The following is a 19921-nucleotide window of genomic DNA, read 5'->3' on the forward strand; positions in this document are numbered from 1 at the left end:
GTTCCTTGGGCCTTAAAGATGCTATAAATCCAAGTTGTGATTATTATTGAAATATGCAGTATATATTGTGTATTTAACTCCTATATCAAGAATCTGGAAATGGAGTGGTGCTGGAAAAACACAGCAGTTCAGGCAGCATCCAAGGAGCAGGAAAATCGACATTTCGGGCAAAAGTCCTTCATCAGGAATACAGGCAGAGTGCCTGAAGGGTGGAGAGATAAATGAGAGGAGGATGGGGGTGGGGAGAAAGTAGCATAGAGTACAATAGGTGTAGGAGGGGATGAAGGTGATAGGTCAGGGAGGAGGTGGAGTGGATAGGTGGAAAAGAAGATAGGCAGGTAGGGGAGGTCATAGGGACAGTGCTGAGCTGGAAGTTTGGAACTAGGGTGAGGTGGGGGAAGGGGAAATGAGGAAACTGGTGAAGTCCACATTGATGCCCTGGGGTTGAAGTGTTCCGAGGTGGAAGATGAGGCATTCTACCTCCAGGCATCGGGTGGTGAGGGAGCAGAGGTGAAGGAGGCCCAGGACCTCCATGTCCTCGGCAGAGTGGGAGGGGGAGTTGAAATGTTGGGCCACGGGGCGGTGTGGTTGATTGGTGCGGGTGTCCTGGAGATGTTCCCTAAAGCGCTCTGCTAGGAGGCGCCCAGTCTCCCCAATGAAGAGGAGACCATATCGGGAGCAACGGATACAATAAATGATATTAGTGGATGTGCAAGTAAAACCTTGATGGATGTGGAAGGCTCCTTTAAGGCCTTGGATGGAGGTGAGGGAGGAGGTGTGGGCGCAGGTTTTACAATTCCTGCGGTGGCAGGGGAAGGTGCCAGGATGGGACGATGGGTTGTAGGGGGACGTGGACCTGACCAGATAGTCACGGAGGGAACGGTTTTTGCAGAAAGCGGAAAAGGGGTAGGGAAGGAAATATATCCCTGGTGGTGGGGTCTGTTTGGATGTGGCGGAAATGTCGGCGGATGCTTTTACCTTCCTATATCAAGAGCTCTGGCTGGGAACTGTTTCTACATTATGGCTTTAAGCCATCTCTGAGTAACTGTTGAGAATTGTATTTAAGTTGTTAAATCCCTAGAGTGTGGAAAGAAACCAATCAGCCCACTGAGTCCACACTGATCCTCCAAGGACCATCCCACCCCTATCCTATCCTGTAACCTTGCATTTCTCATGGCTAATCCACGCAGGATCCTTAGAATGTGAGACAGAATCAGAGCACCCAGAGGAAACCCACATAAACTCAAGAAGGTAGTCGCCTGAGGGTGGAATTGAACCAGGATCGCTGATGCTGTGAGGCAGCAGAGCTAACCTCTGAGTCACTGTGCTGCCCCACGGCATGACTGATTCTCTTGTGATTCTTGTGAAGAAAGCTAACACTTCATCTTCTTTTTTCTGTCTCTTCTTCCCAGCTCTCTGTTCCCATTCTTGCTCATTTAACTTGCTTCTCCTGTTTGTTCCTGACTGGTCTCTTACCCCCCTCCTTGCAGAAATCCAATTAATGAGCAATATTTTGGGTGAAAGCAGAGTTCTGTGGATGTAGCTCTGTTTAAATCTCGAGAGTTACATTCTCCCATTCAGCACATGCCATAGCTGCTCAGAAACCTGGCAGGGATAAAGTTGATATAATGGTATGTGGTTTGGATAAAAGATGTTACCACATCAGACCAATGTGGTATACCTCACCAGACTGCAATTTATTTTAGTCCTTTTCAAAAGTTTATTTCACAGTTTTTAAAAAATGTGACTGAGGTGGCATTCATTTAAATTAGTATTTTAAAACATTTCGAATAGATGAAATTAATTTGTGTAACTTAAAAATAGTTTTAACATGAATTGATTTGAGGTTGAAGTCAACATTTTAATGTATCTATGAAGACAAACTTACAGTAGTAAAATAAATGCATATCTTTGACTTGATCTCAGATTTTTATAGTCCGTTTCTGACATTTAGATCTTTCTTGTGATGCTCTCTACATAGAACACATTGTTTTGCTTTGATTCCTTTGTAGGTGCCACTATAAAAATTCCTGGTTTTGACATAAACACACTGTTACCCAGTCAGCTACACCACTTTTTCCGCTATACTGGATCTTTGACAACGCCGCCCTGCTTTCAGACAGTTACCTGGACCGTATTCAACGAGGTTGTCCTAATTTCTCAAGTACAGGTACTTCTGCAACTACTAAAGTTAGTTTAGCTAATAGTGAAATAGCATCAAAGTTAGTGTGTCAGCCAATACCTCTTATTTTTCACCCATTATTACCTGAAGTTATGTGCACATGTTACATTTAGCAGTTGAAGGATCTAATACAGGTTCCTACCTCATGGTTACAAATCAAAAAAAACCATAATGGAATAGACTGAGGAACCATATAGCTTACTTCTGCTCCTTATTGCCTCAATGAGACCTGCTTTCTCCTTTACTATCTGTCAATGTTGTACAGTTGTCTTTTAAGATTTAGTTTAGCAACAATAAGTAGTGCTAATGTAATAGTACATAACACCATCGCAAAATAACTCTTACAATGTCTAAGTTAATCAGTTGTAATAGCAAAGTTAATTTAGCAGATCCAGGGACAGGATTTAATGCTCCATCTCAGATGGTGCAGGGAACAAGTTAAATCAGCAGGTGGTCTACCATGACCTAGCCGTCTGCCCCCGCTTTCACCACAACTATATTAGCTGCAGGGTAACCTGTGCATTAATGAATTATCAGATCAGCCATGATCTCATTGAATGGTGGAAAAGACTTAATAGGCTGAATGGCCTACTTTGCTTCTATGTCTTTTGGTCCTATGGACATGGGACAATTGAAAGTGGATCTTCCAGTTGTTAGTGGCATGTAACCTAAGGCAAGAGAGACCACACAATGCAGGCAACTATACAGCATGGACTGGCATGAGAGGGCTCACCTTTTGACACCTCCATCCACCCAGTGACTATTCTTCCTGATGATGTCTGAAAACCCAACCTAGCTGACCTCACTGACACCTCCTCCCCACCCCCCAAGCACTACTGTGCCCCCCGTGCCCCCCCATCATGTGCAAAGTTCCAAACAAAGGCAGCTTGCCACCTTGTTGTCCAGGTGCAGTCCCGGCAATGACCTGTAGTCCTGTCAGCACAATTGGGCAATGACAACTATACTACTGATTGGCAGATATTCTCAATTGGCCATTTGGCTTTCTGAGTGAGATTCATACTGACCTCCTCAGTGGAGGTTCAGGTGGGGACCACCATACCCTGGATAATGCCTTTTTCATTACTTTAATGGCAACAATGCTTTGGCCTAGACTGTTGTCTTGATGCAGAGCACTCCTGCTCTGGCATGGATACCAGAAGAAATTGGGAATCCAAAATTTCATGCCTCAATCCAGCATTTTTCATTATTGCAGGGGCAGGATTGGGGTTATTTAAATAATTTTCTGCCTCTGCTGAAATTAGATTTTGGATTCCTGTTTTCCCCTTGAACACATAATGTGATGGTTAGATGAGCAATGAGCTGGTCTGCTTACAGTATACTTCATTTGTATTGCCAGGGTGTCCTTTTGGAGAGCTGAGATTGCCCCATTGATACTGTCCTGGGCATCATAGACATATGGACAGGAATTCTCTTGGCAGGAATGGGATTAGCCATCCTTTTGAGGTTGGGGATCAGGAATCCTTTGGGGGGATTGTGTATATGCCCTTTGGGGCTGAACTGTGGAGCTGATTGTGCATAATCCCCTTGGAACTGTCCAACTTGTCAAGACCTTATAAGAGTTGTCTTGAAGTGTCAACCTGTCAAGAAGTATCAAAGTATTTTTATGAATGGGATTTTTTTTTCAAAAGTGCAATATAGAATGTTAAATTAATCTTTTTGTTCCCATATGCATGGGCATATGAATACTGGATTCATTAGATGGTCAGTGAAGGGTGGAAAGGGTGGTAGATGGAATGCACTAAATTTCCATAAGAGTGTGAGGGGCCAAGGGGATGAGTAGAGGACATGGGTGTTATGAAGGGCTATGAGGGAAGAGGGCATTAGGTTCGATGGGTTGACATGGTAGGGTATGGGGTCTGTCTAAGGGAGAGGGGGTGAGCAGGAACAAAGCTGTATTATCATGTCTATTCTTAAACTTTGAGTTACAGCACTGGAGCCCTGAAGTAGGTTTTCTGCCCTTGTCTGAAACATCCATTTTCCTGCTCCTCAGATGCTGTCTGACCTGCTGTGCCTTTCCAGCACGACCCTAATCTTGACTTTCTGCCAGTCCAGTTAGTCTGTTTCTTCAGATCAGCAGATCAAAATCCAGCCTGCCTTTCCACCCAGAGCAAATATCCAGACCCATGAAAGAAAATTGGGGGGGCTAATGCAAGTCCATGTAACTCCTGTGCTAAATTCCCAGCTGTTTTAAGCTGGGAACCAATAATCAGAACGGTGTGGATTTTTCATGGAGACAAATCAGCCTCCAACAACCTCAATTAGTTAGGACACTTCCAACCAGCAATCTGGCTGCCCCACTGTGATCTCTCTCTCACATGGCTCTTATGGCACAGTGGGAGTGTCCCTACTTCTGAACCAGGAAATCTGAGTTCAAGTCCCACCTGCTCCAGAGGTGTGTCATAACATTTCTGAACAGGTTGTCTTTTTTAAAAATTGGCTCAAAATGGGGCTTGTGCCCCCAACATGGAAGAAAATCTTGTCCTAGAAAGCTGCTATGCAATCTGATTGGCTGGCAGCCTCTGAAAGCCCAATAGTGCCAAAACAGAGTGGTGGCCACTGCTGGAACTACAACTGGTCCCAAAGAAGAATAGAAGATGTCACCCATAGTTTAAATAAGTCACATAATTTTGCACCCAGACTGATATCTTCTCAATTACAAACCTAGTTCACAATAAGGGGAAATTATGATCCAACTATCAGGGCTGGATTCTAGCCCATGACCTAACTGGAACCTGATTCTCCAGAAAACTTGAACAATTAGACACACCAGCATTGTCTAAAATGCTGATAGAATGAACAATTGCATTGTGTGTGAAGCTCATCAATAGTTATAGAAGGGCTACAAGTACAGAAAGAGGCCATTTGGCCCATCGTGCCTGCATTAGCTTAATACAAAAGCAATTCACCTGTGCCGGATCCCTGCTTATTCCCCTAGCCTGAAAAAATACTTTAGCTTATTATCCAATTCTCATTTGACAGCCATGATTGAATTTGCCTGTGTCACACTCTCAGGCAGAGCATTACATCATCTCTTATCCACTCACCATGTGAAAACCTATTTTCACTGCCTTGCTTGTATTCCACAAACACTGCTGGAAAGTCACTTCCAATTCTCCATGGAGTTCAAACCTGGAGGGTATAATTTTAAGGTGAGAGAAGAAAGATTAAAAGGGACCTGAGGGTCCCTTTTCTCTCTCTGAAGGTGGCTCATTGGTGGAAAGAACTAATGACAAAATGGTAGATGCAGGTACAGTTACAACATGTTAAAAGACATTTAGACAGGTACATGAATAGGAATTGTTTACAGGGATATGTTTACAGGAAAATGGATTAGTTTAATTTGGGAAACTTGGTCGGCAAGGATGAGTTGGGCCAAAGGGCCTGTTTCCATGCTCTGACTCTGTGACTGTATCTGCACCTACCATCAGCTGTACAAGTTTCTCAAACTCAATTGATCAGGCTTAAAAATGGATTTACCTAAACTGCATGATTTCTTCTACTCGAGGGTGGGTAGGCCATGGTTTAGTAATAAAGTTGTTGCATTATGTGACAATACTGCTCCTTTAACAAGGTTATATTGTCCATTTTTTTTTTCCAGTGAGGTTGCAAAAGACACAGGCTCTGAAAATTCCAGGTTTGAAAAAAAGGGTTTTAAGGCCAATTTGGTTATAGCTAACTGATACTGCCTCAAAAAAAGGCTTTCAAGTTAAAAAAAAAATTGTACAATGAAAAGGGAGTGGCCAGTTCTCCCAGCTCAGCTTTTCTCTGCTTTTAGTGAATAGCCAGACCAATCATGCAGTTGTGAAGCTGCTAGACCCAAAGAAGCAGGTCCATGCTGAACCTCTCTCTCTCTCTCTGACCTCTCTCTGACCTCTCTCCTGTAAGAGCCTGGGTTTGATTTTACCTTCTGTGTCAAGGGGTGTTTATGGGGATTGTTGCAGGTATTTGGAACAGCATCATTAAGTGGGGATGATCTGTTGGGTTTTTGGATAGGTTAAGTTATTCAGTATTCTGTTCCCTTTTGTTTGTGCTTCATTCAGTGACCTTGTAAATAAATTCTGTTTTGCTTAAAACTAAGTGGTTTGACCAACTGCACCACTTCTGGAATATCCGCATTATATCTGCTTAAAACAATGACCAAAGTTAGGGTCTGGGCTACTGAAATATTTTGAGGGGGTCTGACCTGGTCCATAACAATTAGCAATACAGCAACTCAGATTAATGTTCTGGGCTCATGGATTGGAATATAAAGCTAGCCTAACATTGGCAGTGTTGGGAAAATAAATGATTCGCTAATTTCCTTCCTCCCAGGGAAGCAAATCTACCATCTTTACTTTGTCTGGCCTATATGCAACTCCTGACCAATAGTAATGTTAATGGCCTTTTGAAATGGCTTGGAAAGCCCCTCCATTGTGTCAGACAACTACAATGTCTAAAGGAAGTGACAAAATTGAATGGACCACCCAGCATTGATCTAGGTTTCAGAAATGATATTGGCAAAAACAGCCTTGTCGTGCCTTCCATACCAATAGCTGGGGTCAATGCCGAAATAGGAATAGCTTTCTCTCAGACTAATCAAGCATCAACCTGACTAAATTAAAGTTGTTAAATCATATTGTACAGACACTGTCCCAGACAGCACCAATAAGACCCTTTGGAAAAACCCGTCCAAGCAGTGTTAGTGATGGTACAATGGTATACAATCAGGAGGGTTTTGCCCTGGGAGTCTTCAACATTTGACTCTGGATCCCATGAAATCTCATGGTACCAGGTCAAATATAGGCAAGGAAACCTCCTATTACTGCTTACCATCTCCCTTCAGCTGATGAATCAGAACTCTTCCACATTGGACACCAATTGGATGAAACACTGAAGGTGACAAGACACATAGTGGGAGATTTCCATGCACCATTAGGAGTGGCTTGCCAGCAGCACTACTGATCAAGCTGGTTAAATCCTAAAGGGCACAACTGCTGGACAAAGTCTGCAGCAGTTGAGGGAATTAACAGGAAAAATATACCTCACTTGCCCTCACCAGTATGTCTGCTACAGATGTGTTTATCCATGACAGATCGTAGAATCCCTACAGTGTGGAAACAGGTCATTAGCCCAACAAGTCCACACCAACCCTCCGAAGAGTAACCCAACCAGACCCATTCCCCTACATTTCCCCTGACTAATGCACCTAACCACACATCTCGAACACTGTGAGCAATTTAGCAGAGCCACTTCACCTAGCCTGGAAATCTTTGGACTGTGGGAGGAAACTGGAGCACTTGGAGACACGGGGAAAATGTGCAAACTCTTTAGATTACTTACAGTGTGAAAACAGGCCCTTCAGCCCAACAAGTCCACACCGGCCCACCGAAGCGCAACACAACCAGATGCATTACCATATATGTACCCCTTCACCTAACACTATGGGCAATTTAGCATGGCCAATTCACCTATCCTGCACATTTTTGGACTGTGGGAGGAAACCGGAGCACCCGGAGGAAACCCACGCAGACACGGGGAGAATGTGCAAACTCCACACAGAGAGTCACCTGAGGCGAGAGTTGAACCCAGGTCTCTGGCACTGTGAGGCAGCAGTGCTAACCACTGTGCCACCGTGACACCCTTTTTTTTGTTTTAAACATCCAACAAACTAATTAGACTCTAATGGTGTAGTGGTAGTGTACTTATCTCTGATCCAGCAGGCCCTGGTTCAGGTCCCACACAGACCGTCACCCAAGGCTGGAATCAAACCCAGGTTCTTGGTACTGTGAGGCAGTAGTGCTAACCACTGAGCTGCCATAGGTAAGAACATAGCACAGACCTTGTGGACTCTTCTTATCATGTTGTGTAGCACTATCAGTGAGAGGTAAATGGAAGAAACATCAAGCAGATCTAACAACTCAAAACTGGGCTTCTGTGATAGCTGAGGGCTAGCAAAGAATTGTGTTCAACCACAATTGATAATTCATGGTCTGGAATGTACCCTCACAAGCCCACAATTTTGCTCGATGTTGCCCCTGGCTATCATGACATACATTCAACCTGATGAAGATAGAGGACATAGTAAGCTTCATGGCAGAACTAGCATGTGACAGATAAGACTAAGCAATCTTACAACCATTGGATCAGATTTCAGCTGTATAGTCCTGCCATCTCCAGTCATGAAAAGTAGTGGACAGTTAAACAACAAACAGGAGGAGGAAGCTCCACAAATATCCCCACCCATAATCATGGGGGATCCCAACACATCAGGTCAAAAGACAAGGCCGAAGCATTTGTGTTCATCATCACCTAGAGGTGCCAAGTGGAGGTCCATCTTGACCTCCTCAAAAATAATATCCTGGAACTCCCTTCCTAACAACACCAAACCTGGGAGTCCCTACACCTAAAGACTGCAGTGGGTCTTGAAGGCAGCTTCCTCTAGGGCAAACTGGGAATGGGTAATAAATGCTGGCCTAGCTAGTGATGCTCACATCCCTTGAACCAATTTTTAAAAGGTTAAATATGAGATCGCCTTCATTAAACTCAAATGGGTGAACATAGATGAGGTTGATTTTGAGATTTTAAATTTTCCACCTCTCATCTGTCTGCAATTAAACTGCTTTTCAGTGTTAAAATTACTCCCGTGGAATCCACAGTAAGATAATGTATTCTCTCACAGTTCTATAAACATAAGACTATAATATTGGAGCATTGCATGTGAAGTTTAACTATGAACTATTATAAGGATAATTGTGGTAACTTACTGATTCTACACAGATTCCAAATACATTTTCAATCAATTTATCTGAAAATGGTTACTGAAACTGTACCCTGTCCTTTCTGCAGCTGGACAAATTGAAGACCAGTTTAAAGGCTAACCATCACACGTTGGATTCAAACTTTAGACAGGTTCAGCCGCTCAACAGAAGGAGTGTATTTGCTTCCTTTTCATCACTAACATCATCACGAAGCATAGGTAAACAAGTAACTAGTTAATGATTACATCTTTTGCTTTTCAGCTCTTTCTATTTGCCTTTCAGTGCTGATCATTTCCAGGTCAGTTGAAACTCACTCATTGGTTTCTGGAATAATCTGAAAAATATGAGAGATAGAAACTAGTCACTTCTGATAAAGAATTCAAAAGGATTTCCTCCTAACTGCCATTTTAGTTATTTCTGACTCACTGAGGGGAGGTTTTCTGACCCTGATAATTTAGACATTGCGTCAAATTTGAGGAGTTGTGGAAATGACTAGCACTTTTTCTTTGAGTCAAAACAAATGTTGCAATCTATTACAGATTGAGAATGATAGAGCTCAATGGACTGTATGTGCTGACAATTTATCTGAACATATATCTGCTGTTATATAGTGAGTTTGAGTAAAATTCTGAATATTGCAAACTATTTTTATATTAAATTATAGGTGTAGTTTGTATACTTGAATTACCTGGTTTAAAAGAATTGTAACCATCCCTGAAGAGAACAGTTACATTTTTAAAAAAGAAATTTGAGCTTCCAATTTGAAAAGATGACAAGACCAGATTTAATGTTTTTTAAGACTTTTGAGTAACAATGACTTAAGTATTACATGTTTTGCAGCTTGAACTTTAAACAAAACTTTCCCCTTTTACTTTTTAACCCAAACCATCTCACGTGTGTGCTCTCCAACACATCCCTGACATAGTGATTCAGTTTTCCTGGTACGAGTCCAAAGTGGTTGCAGAAGGGCAGGAGATACATGGAAACACATTTCCCTCTAAGCTACTCACCACCCTGACTTGGAAATATATCGCCATTCCTTCACTGTTGCTGATCCAAATCCAGGAATTCCCACCCCAAGAGCATTGTGGGTTAACCCATAGTAGGTGGACTGCAGCTCAACATCACCTCCTCAAGGGCAGCTAGGGATGGGCAATAAAATGCAGGCCAGCAGTAACACCCACATCCCTCAAGTGAATAAAAAATATTGATGCTTAGGTCCTACAGGTTTACTTCCTTTTTTTGATGAACTTTAACTCCAGAACGCTCTCTCACAGTGAGGGTTTTTCTCTAGAATATTTCCCTTTAGTTCAGTCTGGGTGAATCTTCCAGCCTCTCTTTCTTGTTTTTTTAAATTCTCGTTAATTTGGTCTTCCTTGAGCATGAGCTCTCACCAATGTTCCAGCATGGTCCCCCCCGACCCCAGGCGCATCAAGTTATCTTTGTAGTAGTATATTAGATATTTACAAATTATTTCTTTTTTATATCTTTTACATCTCAATACTGTTTGAACGTTCATGTTAGTCATTCCCAGCCTGAGTTTGAGACAGGTGAGCTCTGAGGTCTCTGTACCATTCTGTAAATACAATGATTCAGACACTGTGTCTAATGATTTTCAGAGTACACAGCCAACTCCAAAACTAATATCAAGGAAACGTTGGTGGGGTTGGCTATGCAATTTCAGCTGCATTGTGTCAATGACCTATCCCAGACATGGATTTTAACACCATTACAGATATTGAGACTATTGTGTGGCTTCATACCTGGAACAATCACATTTCAGTCCGGCACAAAATAATAGGTTGAATGTTTCACTAACGATTACTGAAAAGAGGCAACCCGTTCTGGGTCTCAAGTGATACATCAGCTTATTATGTAAGTCAGATTCAAGTTGAATCTTCTGAACGGCCTTATTTTACCTGACTCTGTAAATCTTTCTTGGGCTAGTAAGACAACATTGGGAGCCGAAGACTTGTATGTAGAATCATAGAATCCCTACAATGTGAAGTGGACCATTCAGCCCATTGAGTCCACAATGATGCTCTGAAGAGCAGCCCACCCAGACTCAACCCCTACCCTGTCACCCGACATTTCCCATGGCTAATCCACCGACCCTGCACATCCTGGACACTATGGACAATTTAGCAGGGCCAATCCACCAATTATTTTTCCCATATATTTGGATTGTAGAAGGAAATCGGAGCACCTGGAGGAAACCCACACAGACAAGGGGAAAATGTCTCTCTGTGTGGAGTTTGCACAGTCGCCTTAGAGTGGAATCGAACCTGAATTTCCCTATCAATTCATCAAACCTCTGACACACTTCTTTTTAATCCTTTAGTTGTTGAATCTAGCAGTATCCTTTTGGAACAGCACTAGTTTGAAGTTAATGTAACAAACATCTATTGCAATTTACCAGGTTATAAATGCAAATCGTTGTTAATATGTCTGTGTAATTTATAGCTTGAGGATTGATCAAGCCCATGAAAGGTATATCTGTCCCTTAACATTTCATCCAGTAAATATGAGGAAACAGAAATCTCTTTCGACATAATGTCATGCGCAGTCAATGCAGAAAAAACCTAAAACACAATACCTAGTGAACAGCAGCCACAAGTATGGAGTAAAGCATTAAATACTGGATGTCTCTTTTTCAGTTGGCATCATGCATGTTTTTTTAAGCACATATGTGCTCTGATACCCCTGATCCAATTACGGCTCTCTCCCCCTCACACTCTAGTGGACTGCTCTGAGACACAAGGCCTCTTTTCATAGTCTCATCCGTTTTGACACATTGATTCAGTTGAAATGTAATATATTGCAGTTTCTTCTCTTTCTCTCCAGAAGTTACCAGAAGGCAGAACTCATGGAGTTCCCAGGAGCAAATGCTCTCAGAAGAAAGCTGAAATATTTATGGTGCCTCCTCCCCCTCCTCCAAATGGAGAAAGATGTCTTTTCACTAACATTAGCAAATATCAACATTTAATTCCCTGGATAAGATCATGATGTTTTTGATTGTCCCAAAGCATTTCACAGCCCAATTATCTCTGAAGTGCAGTTACATGCAGCTGCTATTTTATTTGGCTGTAGACCTGAAACATCAACTTCTCCAACTCCTGATGCTGCCTGGCTTGCTGTGTTCATCCAGCCTCCTGCCTGTCCATTTTGGATTCCAGCATCTGCAGTTTTTATGTCTCTAACCAATTTTATTTGGCTGGGCAGGGCCTCGGGATAAAGTTCAGAATTCTGCTCAGAAAGCCTCGCTGAATTTTCCTTCCTGATCTCAGAGTTGATGAAGCTAATTATAGCAACTCAATTAATTGTTGTCAACCAAGAACTGGACTTTGCTCGTCAAGCCTCTATGATTTAAGCCATTCGTTTCCCTTGAGCCACGAGTTCATATAATGAATCATACAATGGTTGCAGCCAGGAAGAGGTTCATCACACAGTTAAAATCAGGCCTTTACTGCAATGTTGGTTAGTGCCTTTAGTCTGAGTATCAGTGTGACTGTTTTTACTGTTATAGCTGAGAGTAACTTCAGTTTAGTCATTGGCCAATTATCATTTTTAATGTGGTATAGACAATTGGTAATACTGCAATTTATCAGTTAGGAAACTACTTATGGCCCTTAATGGGTACCTTTTTGTTCAGTCAGTAGCTAAAATGATAATTTAATTGATTTATAGCATCAGTAATAAAGGAAAATTGATAATTTTTATAGTTATTCTCTTAAGTATTGCTAAACAGACGTTTTGAGAAAATATTGTGACTTGCAGTCATTTGGATAATTCACAAGAAATATCAGTGTAAAGGCAAAACACATTTTGTACAGTATATGAGAAGAGTAGCAAATTTTAATTCCATATTAAGGCACTATATCATTTCCACACCCTGAAAATCCTTGACTTACGAGCACAGGTTAAGACATAAATGAGAGAATGACTCATTGGTTCTTACACCTTTTACAAATCTATGACTCACAATCAATAAGTTTTATAATGACTATAGGGAACCTGACCTTCAACTTGAAATAACTGGGTGTGTTGCCTGATGTATATACTGTGGCAATAGACTGAGTTAAACTTCCATCATATGCACTTTGCGTTCAGCTCCTAACTATGAAAGGAAAACGTGACACTACATAGATTTATTACTTCAGTTATTATCTACTTACATGGAATTTTCCAGTTTTTATTGGGAATCATTTTTCCATCATCATTTGCAGGAAACTTCTTTTTGCTTTGCTTTGTATCGCTCCAGTGTATCCCTCCAGACTTGGATGCCTGAAGCCATAAAGATTTACACATCCCCTCATGGTGCCATGTTTCCCCAACAAGGCTAGTGCCAGTTTAGGACCTGACCATAGAACCATAGAAATGAAACAGCACAGAAGAGGGCCATTTGGTCCATCTTATCCATGGCAACCCAAAGACACCCAGATGACCTTTCAAATTGCATCTTCCTGCACACGGCCTTCAGTCACAGCACTTAAGGTACAGATCCTGGTTCTCCTTGAGGGTCTTTGCCTCTATTACCAGCTCAGGAAGTGAATTCCAGACACACACACCCTCTGCATAAAAATATTTTTCCTCCCGTCCTCTCTAATCCTTCTGCCACTTAGCTTGAATCTGTAACCTCTGTTCTTTTTAAACTCTCTTCCATGGGAAATAGGTTCGTCCTGTCTGTTCTGTCTCTACCCCTCACAATGTTATGTACCTCAGTCATGTCACCCCTCAGCCTTCTCTGTTCAAAAAATCACAATTCCAATTTCTCCTCATAGCTACAATCCTCCAATCCTAGCAACATTCTTGTAAATCTGCTCTGTATTACCTCCTGAGCAATTGTATCCTTCCACTAATGTGGTGACCACAACTACACCTAGTACTCCAGTTGTGGCCTCCTCAGTGTCTTTAACAGTTTCATCACATCCCTGATTTTGTATTCTATATCTCTGATAACGAAGGAGAGCATTCCATATGCCATTTTTACCACCTTATCTACCTGTACTGTCACCTTTAGCCACCTGTGCACTTGCACACCAAGAATTCTCACTTTTTGTATCCCTCTCAGTATATTGCTTTTTTTTTGTGTATTCCCTTTTGTGTATTCTGTGACCTCCCTAAATGCATTATCTTGTTAGAGTTTAATTCTGCCTGCCACTTTTCTGCCCACTCCTCCAACCCTTGTTTCTCACTTTGGAGCTTACAGCTATTCTCTACAATTTCCTCAGACCCCCATATTCAGTCTAGATTTTTAATGTATCAAACAGACAGCCAGGGTCCCAACACTGAGCCCTGAAAAACACCACTTTTAAAACAGCCTTCTATTTGTAAGGTCAGCCATCAATCATTACTCCTTGTTTCTTATCACGAAGCCAACTTTTGGATCCAATTTAACACATTACCCTGTATCCCATGGGCTTTTACTTCTTTAATGTGGCTGCCATGTGGGACCTTGTCCATGTGGATTTTAGTAAGTTATTTGACAACATCCACTGCACTACCCTCGTTGATCCTCCTTCTCTCTTCCCTAAAGAACCCGATAACATTGTTAAAACATGACCTTTCCTTAACAAAGCCGATGTAATGTTAAATTAGAATCAGGATCTAATTTGACACAAGAAATGCAAAACTCAGTGAGGGCCTTGGTGTTGAGAAGTGGCTTTGCAGGTTGGACAAACACACTTGCCAAAATTATCATGGGGTCATGTACTTGCATATGGTTGAACAAGCTATTTCCACAAGCACTAAGTTAAAATTGAGCCTAATGTTTTTGGATATTTACACCAGATAATCCATGAACTATACATTCTATGAACCAGAAAATGCTCTAATCTGTCTCTCTTCAAGGAAAATACACTGAGACTCTGTGGTTGGACAGATATCCTCAGTAACTGTATTTTTACCTTGAGATTACTAGCACATAGTAGGCTCCTCCATCTCCACTGGAGAATTGAACCAGATTGGGGGTGCTTTTGCTGCCTTACTACTAAGTAAAAATAGTATCATTTTCCCGAGCATGAAGCTGCCTTGTCTCCAGCTGTAATGTTAAGTGCTTAAGCATATCGGGCAAAGTGCAGTTCTGACTATAATGAATTGAAACCCAGTCCAATTGTAACTACGCAACTTCTAAACTGCAGAATGTTCAGAGAAAACTCCCTAATCACAATTCTATACAGATGGGATGCTTGACTAGGAGGAGGTGTTGAGCAAAGTCATAACTGTGTGACACTTAAGTGAGACTGGAAGATGAATGTATCATTGGGAATCTTTGAAATGTTTCCAGCTGTTACATTTCTTGTTCGCAACTTTACTCCATGTTGTCTATTCCACACCCTCTTTATTTATTGCCCATATAACTATACAAGTTTCAGAATGACTCACTGTTACGGTTTTATACTGTGGTTTATAATAGGTTATTCACCTTGAAAATGCACTAAACACTGTTGCAGATTATTACAGCTACTTTGTTTCAGTAAACAATTCTTTTTAAAATTGATAGGCTCTTTGGAAGAGTTGCTTGATGTCTTTGTTTGATTTAGTTACAAGAATTGAAATGCAACGACAAAGAAATATTTAAACAACTTGTTTTTTTAAAGCATTAAAAGAAACCTATGCTTTAAAATGCTTATAATCAAAATGAAGACTGTGATTCATCCCCATTTAGGTTCAAAATTTGCTGCAAGACTTTTTAACACCATTTGTTTAATATATTTTGGAATATATTTATAACCCCTGAGGTGAATTCAATATGTTATCACAACAGGAATTTGAACTACCACTCGTGTAATTTTTATAACAGGGGCCTTGGAGGGCTTCTTTCGTTTTATTCAAAATCAAGTAAATACCAGATTATACAATGGTTTGAGTCAGTATTATAAAATTTCAGCGTGTTCCTGTGTCACAGACAGTGCTTTTATACTTGGTGATTTTCTTATTTCTCATTCTCCTCTTACATAACACAATGAGGTGCAGTCACTACAAAATTACTATTGAAGAGGAGAGAGAAAGAGAGAGAGAACATTCGGGTACATTTTGACTTTCATTGAGTTTCCAGTGGTCTGCGACAAGTCAATGTATTCCCATCCATTGTGACAGAAGCTTCCAAATGTTTAACAGGCCATGCTTCATGAACAGGGTGCCACTTGATTCCCTGATAAAAAGTTTGCTGGAATTGGCAATCCCTTGAAAGTTTTGGGGATAGAAGTGGGTGAAGGAATCTGTACAGAAGGATCTCAGGGAGGAAAGGGGTGTCCAGGATTGGAGAGACCTGAACTTGTTAGTGAGAGTGCCAGGGAACCACTCCTACACCTTCAGCTCAACAAGCAAAGCCCAGATCCCACCCTGTTTGGAAGTTTTTCCTACTTTGCAACAGGTTTTAACCGGTGTTCATCTGGTGGGACAGCTGTCTGCTCAGGCTGGAGTTAAAATTATATTGGGACGTAATTGACTCCTGCATCTCTCTATTCAAAGAAAGGTTCTTTTGGTTTTGGGCAGAAGCTAGAAGTCAAAGTAGAGGCCACCGCTGGTGGGATCATGATGGCTCTCTGCTGTAAATGTGGTGGCATGGGCTTAGCTGTCAGGTTTCTGTCAGGTTTAAAATAGACACATTCATTTTCTGATATCCAACATGAATTTAATGCAGCTTTTTAAAAAAAATCAGCATCCATGATTGTACATTGTTCATGTTGGTCCATGCAGAGCAGCAGTAATGCCAGATACTTGTGGATCCATTGTCAAAAACTAACTTCAGTAAAGGTAGAAAAGGAGCAAAGAACATTAGCAAATAATGCACTTTTTTTTGAGTTATTAGTACTATCTGCTCTTGAACTGCGCACCATGGCTTTAGAAAGCCTGACTAATCACAAGAAGCGAAGATTAGTACCTCATCTGGGACTTTCTGCTTTGGTGATACCTGTTGTAATAGTAGCAATGGTGAGCTTTGCTCTCTGCCCACTGGCTCTGACCTATGTGGCATTCCTGGATGCCGGCTTATTAATATGTCCCTGTCAGCAGGACTGTATGCAGTGACGTTAGGCAGGCCCCTCCCCCAACATTGAGACTCCAGGTTTCTGCTGGACTCTGGACTCTGGCCAAACCAAGGAACCCATCACCATCAGGGAGATCACAACAGTATTGTCAATTTACCCCCAGGTAGTCTCTTTAATACCTGTTTGGGCAGGTACCTGATGCTGGACTCATCCCATCTTTACTGACAGACATTTCATTAAATTCACTGTCCTCCATCTCCATGTGACTGACTGAGATTCTATCCCAAGTCTGGAAAATTTAACACCTAGTGTCACTATATTGCAGACTAATTTTAATCTTTCCAAGCATATTTGGATGAGTAAGTTCATGAGCACTGTGTCTTCAGGCACAAAACCCCGTTGTGGCAGCATCAATTTTCTCAGTTAATCTTCCACCTCTGCTTGATCCAGGGCCATCACAAGACTGGAGCCAAATACACTAGAATGTATTTCCTGTGGTCTTTGGAAGGGGTCAAGTGACCTTTTCCATTTTACACTTTCTTAATTCCACACAGGACAGCATCAATTGTAATAGAGAAATTCACTTTATTAGATTCTGTTTTAAATCAAATGCATGAGGGTCATAAAGTTAAAATGCAGATTTTATATCATTCTGTTAGTTTGCTTCAATTGTTTTAACCGGTTGATCATAGGCCATCAAGATTTAGCTAATAATTAGCCAAAAGAGAAAGTGTCAGTGACCAAATTGAGCCTGTGCTTATAAAATTGCTGATTAATTACATGTTTTGTTTTGATTATACATTCAGCTCATTTAATCAGATTTTACTAGTCAAGTACAAAATTAGAGAGACCCATCCAGCACTTTGAATAATGCAGTGTCTTTTTACATCCACAGTTCCAAACGTTGGTTTTACTGACTCTGATGGAAATGACAATTCAGGTATAGTAATTTCTAGATTTATTCATGAGTCGAACAGAAATTGTTATAGTTAAATTGTGCTTCCCTTGAATTTTTCTGGAATTATCTTCTATGTTAACATAACCTGTAAAAAAGATGCATTGCAATTCAATATCATTGTGGATGTTTTGTTTCACACATCCAATCAGCTCTGGTGAAATAATGCGACCAGGTTTTTAGAGATGGCTACTATCAATTTATAGCATCATAGAGAGAGGAGTCATACAGCATGGAAACAGACCTGTCGGACCGACCAGTCCATGCCGACCATAATCTCAAACTAAACAAGTCCCACCTGCTTGCACTTGGCCAGGTCCCTCCAAACGTTTCCTATTCATGGATTTATCAAAATGTCTTTTAAACCTTGTAACTGTACCTGTAACCACCACTTCCTCTGGAAGTTCATTCCACACATGTACTACCCTGTGTTTTTAAAAAAGAAATAGTTTTGTTCTGCTCAGTTACTTCTGTTTCTCATCCTCTATGTATCGCTTCATGTTTGTTAACTTCAAGTGACTGGAGGTCAAAATGTTATTTCATTTAAAAGCACTTCTTTTTGATTCATTAATGTTAACCCATTTAGAATCCCGATGTCACTTTGCATGCCCTTAGCTCACAGGACATATTTTTGAGAAAAATGTGGTACTTCAGCAAAGAACAGCATGAATCCTCACGGCTGCCCAGGATTCTATTGGAAACTGAGAACAACTTCCCAGGCAGGAAAACCATCAAAATTAATTAAACACAGTAATGCATTTTAGATGCAAAACGTTTGAGACTCCACAACGGTGCATGTGATTGCAGGGTATCTGCTGTCTTTTGATTAATAAGATCAACTTATTGTTTTGACATTTGACAAAACATATTGTTTATTTGTATAAAACATCAGAATTGTTAGATAAAACTGTTCCTATTAGCAGAAGGGTTGAGAACTGGAGAACCCTGTTGCAAGGTGATTGGCAAATGGCTCGACAGTGACATAAGTGGAAATATTTTGCTCAGTGAGTATTAAGGATCTGGAGTACACTGTGTTAGAGGTTGGTGGAGGCAGATTCAATCAATGCTTTCAAAAGGGAATTGAATCAGAACCTGAAGAGAACATTTGGAGGCCGGTGGGAAGAGGGTAGCAAAGTGGAACTAGATTGTGGATTTTCTTTTGAGAGAACTGGCATAGATGTAGAGGATAGATTGGCCTCTTCATGTGCTGAATGATCCTTTGAGGCTCCTTTATCTCTCAACTCCTAATCATGTCAACAACAACCTGGTACCTAAAACCATCTTATTTTGAAATGTTGTCTCACTGTATAGGGGAATAAGGCAGTCACTTGAGCACACTGGTTGGTTGAATGACCTTATTCAACTCCACATAAAAGCTTAACAAGGGAGAAATATTAACCAGGATACCAGGACAATTCTCAACTCGTATGCAGATCGTCTGAACGATAGAAACAAGAAATTTGAGCCCATTGCCTCTGAGTTAGACATGAATAAACAGTAAAACTTACAGTAAATTTACAGTAAATGGTATGTGCTCTAATCTTAATGTCCAGCAATAAATAGTCTTGTAGCGTTGTAATAAACTCCTTCAAAATATACATTGAGCAGAGAGGTGGCAGTCTTTTCTTGAAGTATTTATTGTTTTTCTGAGTCATGTGTTTACCCAGAGATGCTCTGGTACAAGGCCAAAGGGTTGAGGAGAGAGCAGGCTGAGATGAATAGTTTTTTACATGTAAGTTATTGAATTATTTAGTTTGCTTGCTGCTCCATAGGCTGACATGAATTGGATGTCATATAAATTAACCATGGCAGTAAAACTTACCATGAACTTTGCCTCAAGTCCAAACAAGAGGATGAAAATGTTATAATGTTAAACCTACTGTAGTTTGCTGTAGCCCTTTTCTTCTGGTTTAGTTTTGAAGCTAATTCATCAAGTCAAAGTTAATTAACCGAAGAGAGAGAAATTGGTGAGCAAGGGTGAGTGATTAAGCAAGATTTTCCATACAGGTGGAGATGGGCCAAGGAGCAATCTGCT

General features: G+C 41.0%; 1 protein-coding gene across 2 annotated transcripts in view; it reads left to right on the forward strand.

Annotated features, from left to right (window-relative positions):
- ca9 (carbonic anhydrase IX) overlaps nucleotides 1-19921 on the forward strand; it is a 104030-nt gene that overhangs the window by 57990 nt on the left and 26119 nt on the right. For both annotated transcript variants that reach the window (XM_072572269.1, XM_072572276.1), the window contains 3 exons: nucleotides 2013-2170; nucleotides 9029-9158; nucleotides 17827-17871. In XM_072572269.1, the coding sequence (XP_072428370.1) occupies nucleotides 2013-2170; nucleotides 9029-9158; nucleotides 17827-17871 (333 nt within the window). The remainder of the gene's footprint in view (nucleotides 1-2012; nucleotides 2171-9028; nucleotides 9159-17826; nucleotides 17872-19921) is intronic.

The sequence above is a fragment of the Chiloscyllium punctatum genome, chromosome 1 (assembly GCF_047496795.1).
Source record: "Chiloscyllium punctatum isolate Juve2018m chromosome 1, sChiPun1.3, whole genome shotgun sequence".
NCBI classification, from domain to species: Eukaryota; Metazoa; Chordata; class Chondrichthyes; order Orectolobiformes; family Hemiscylliidae; genus Chiloscyllium; species Chiloscyllium punctatum.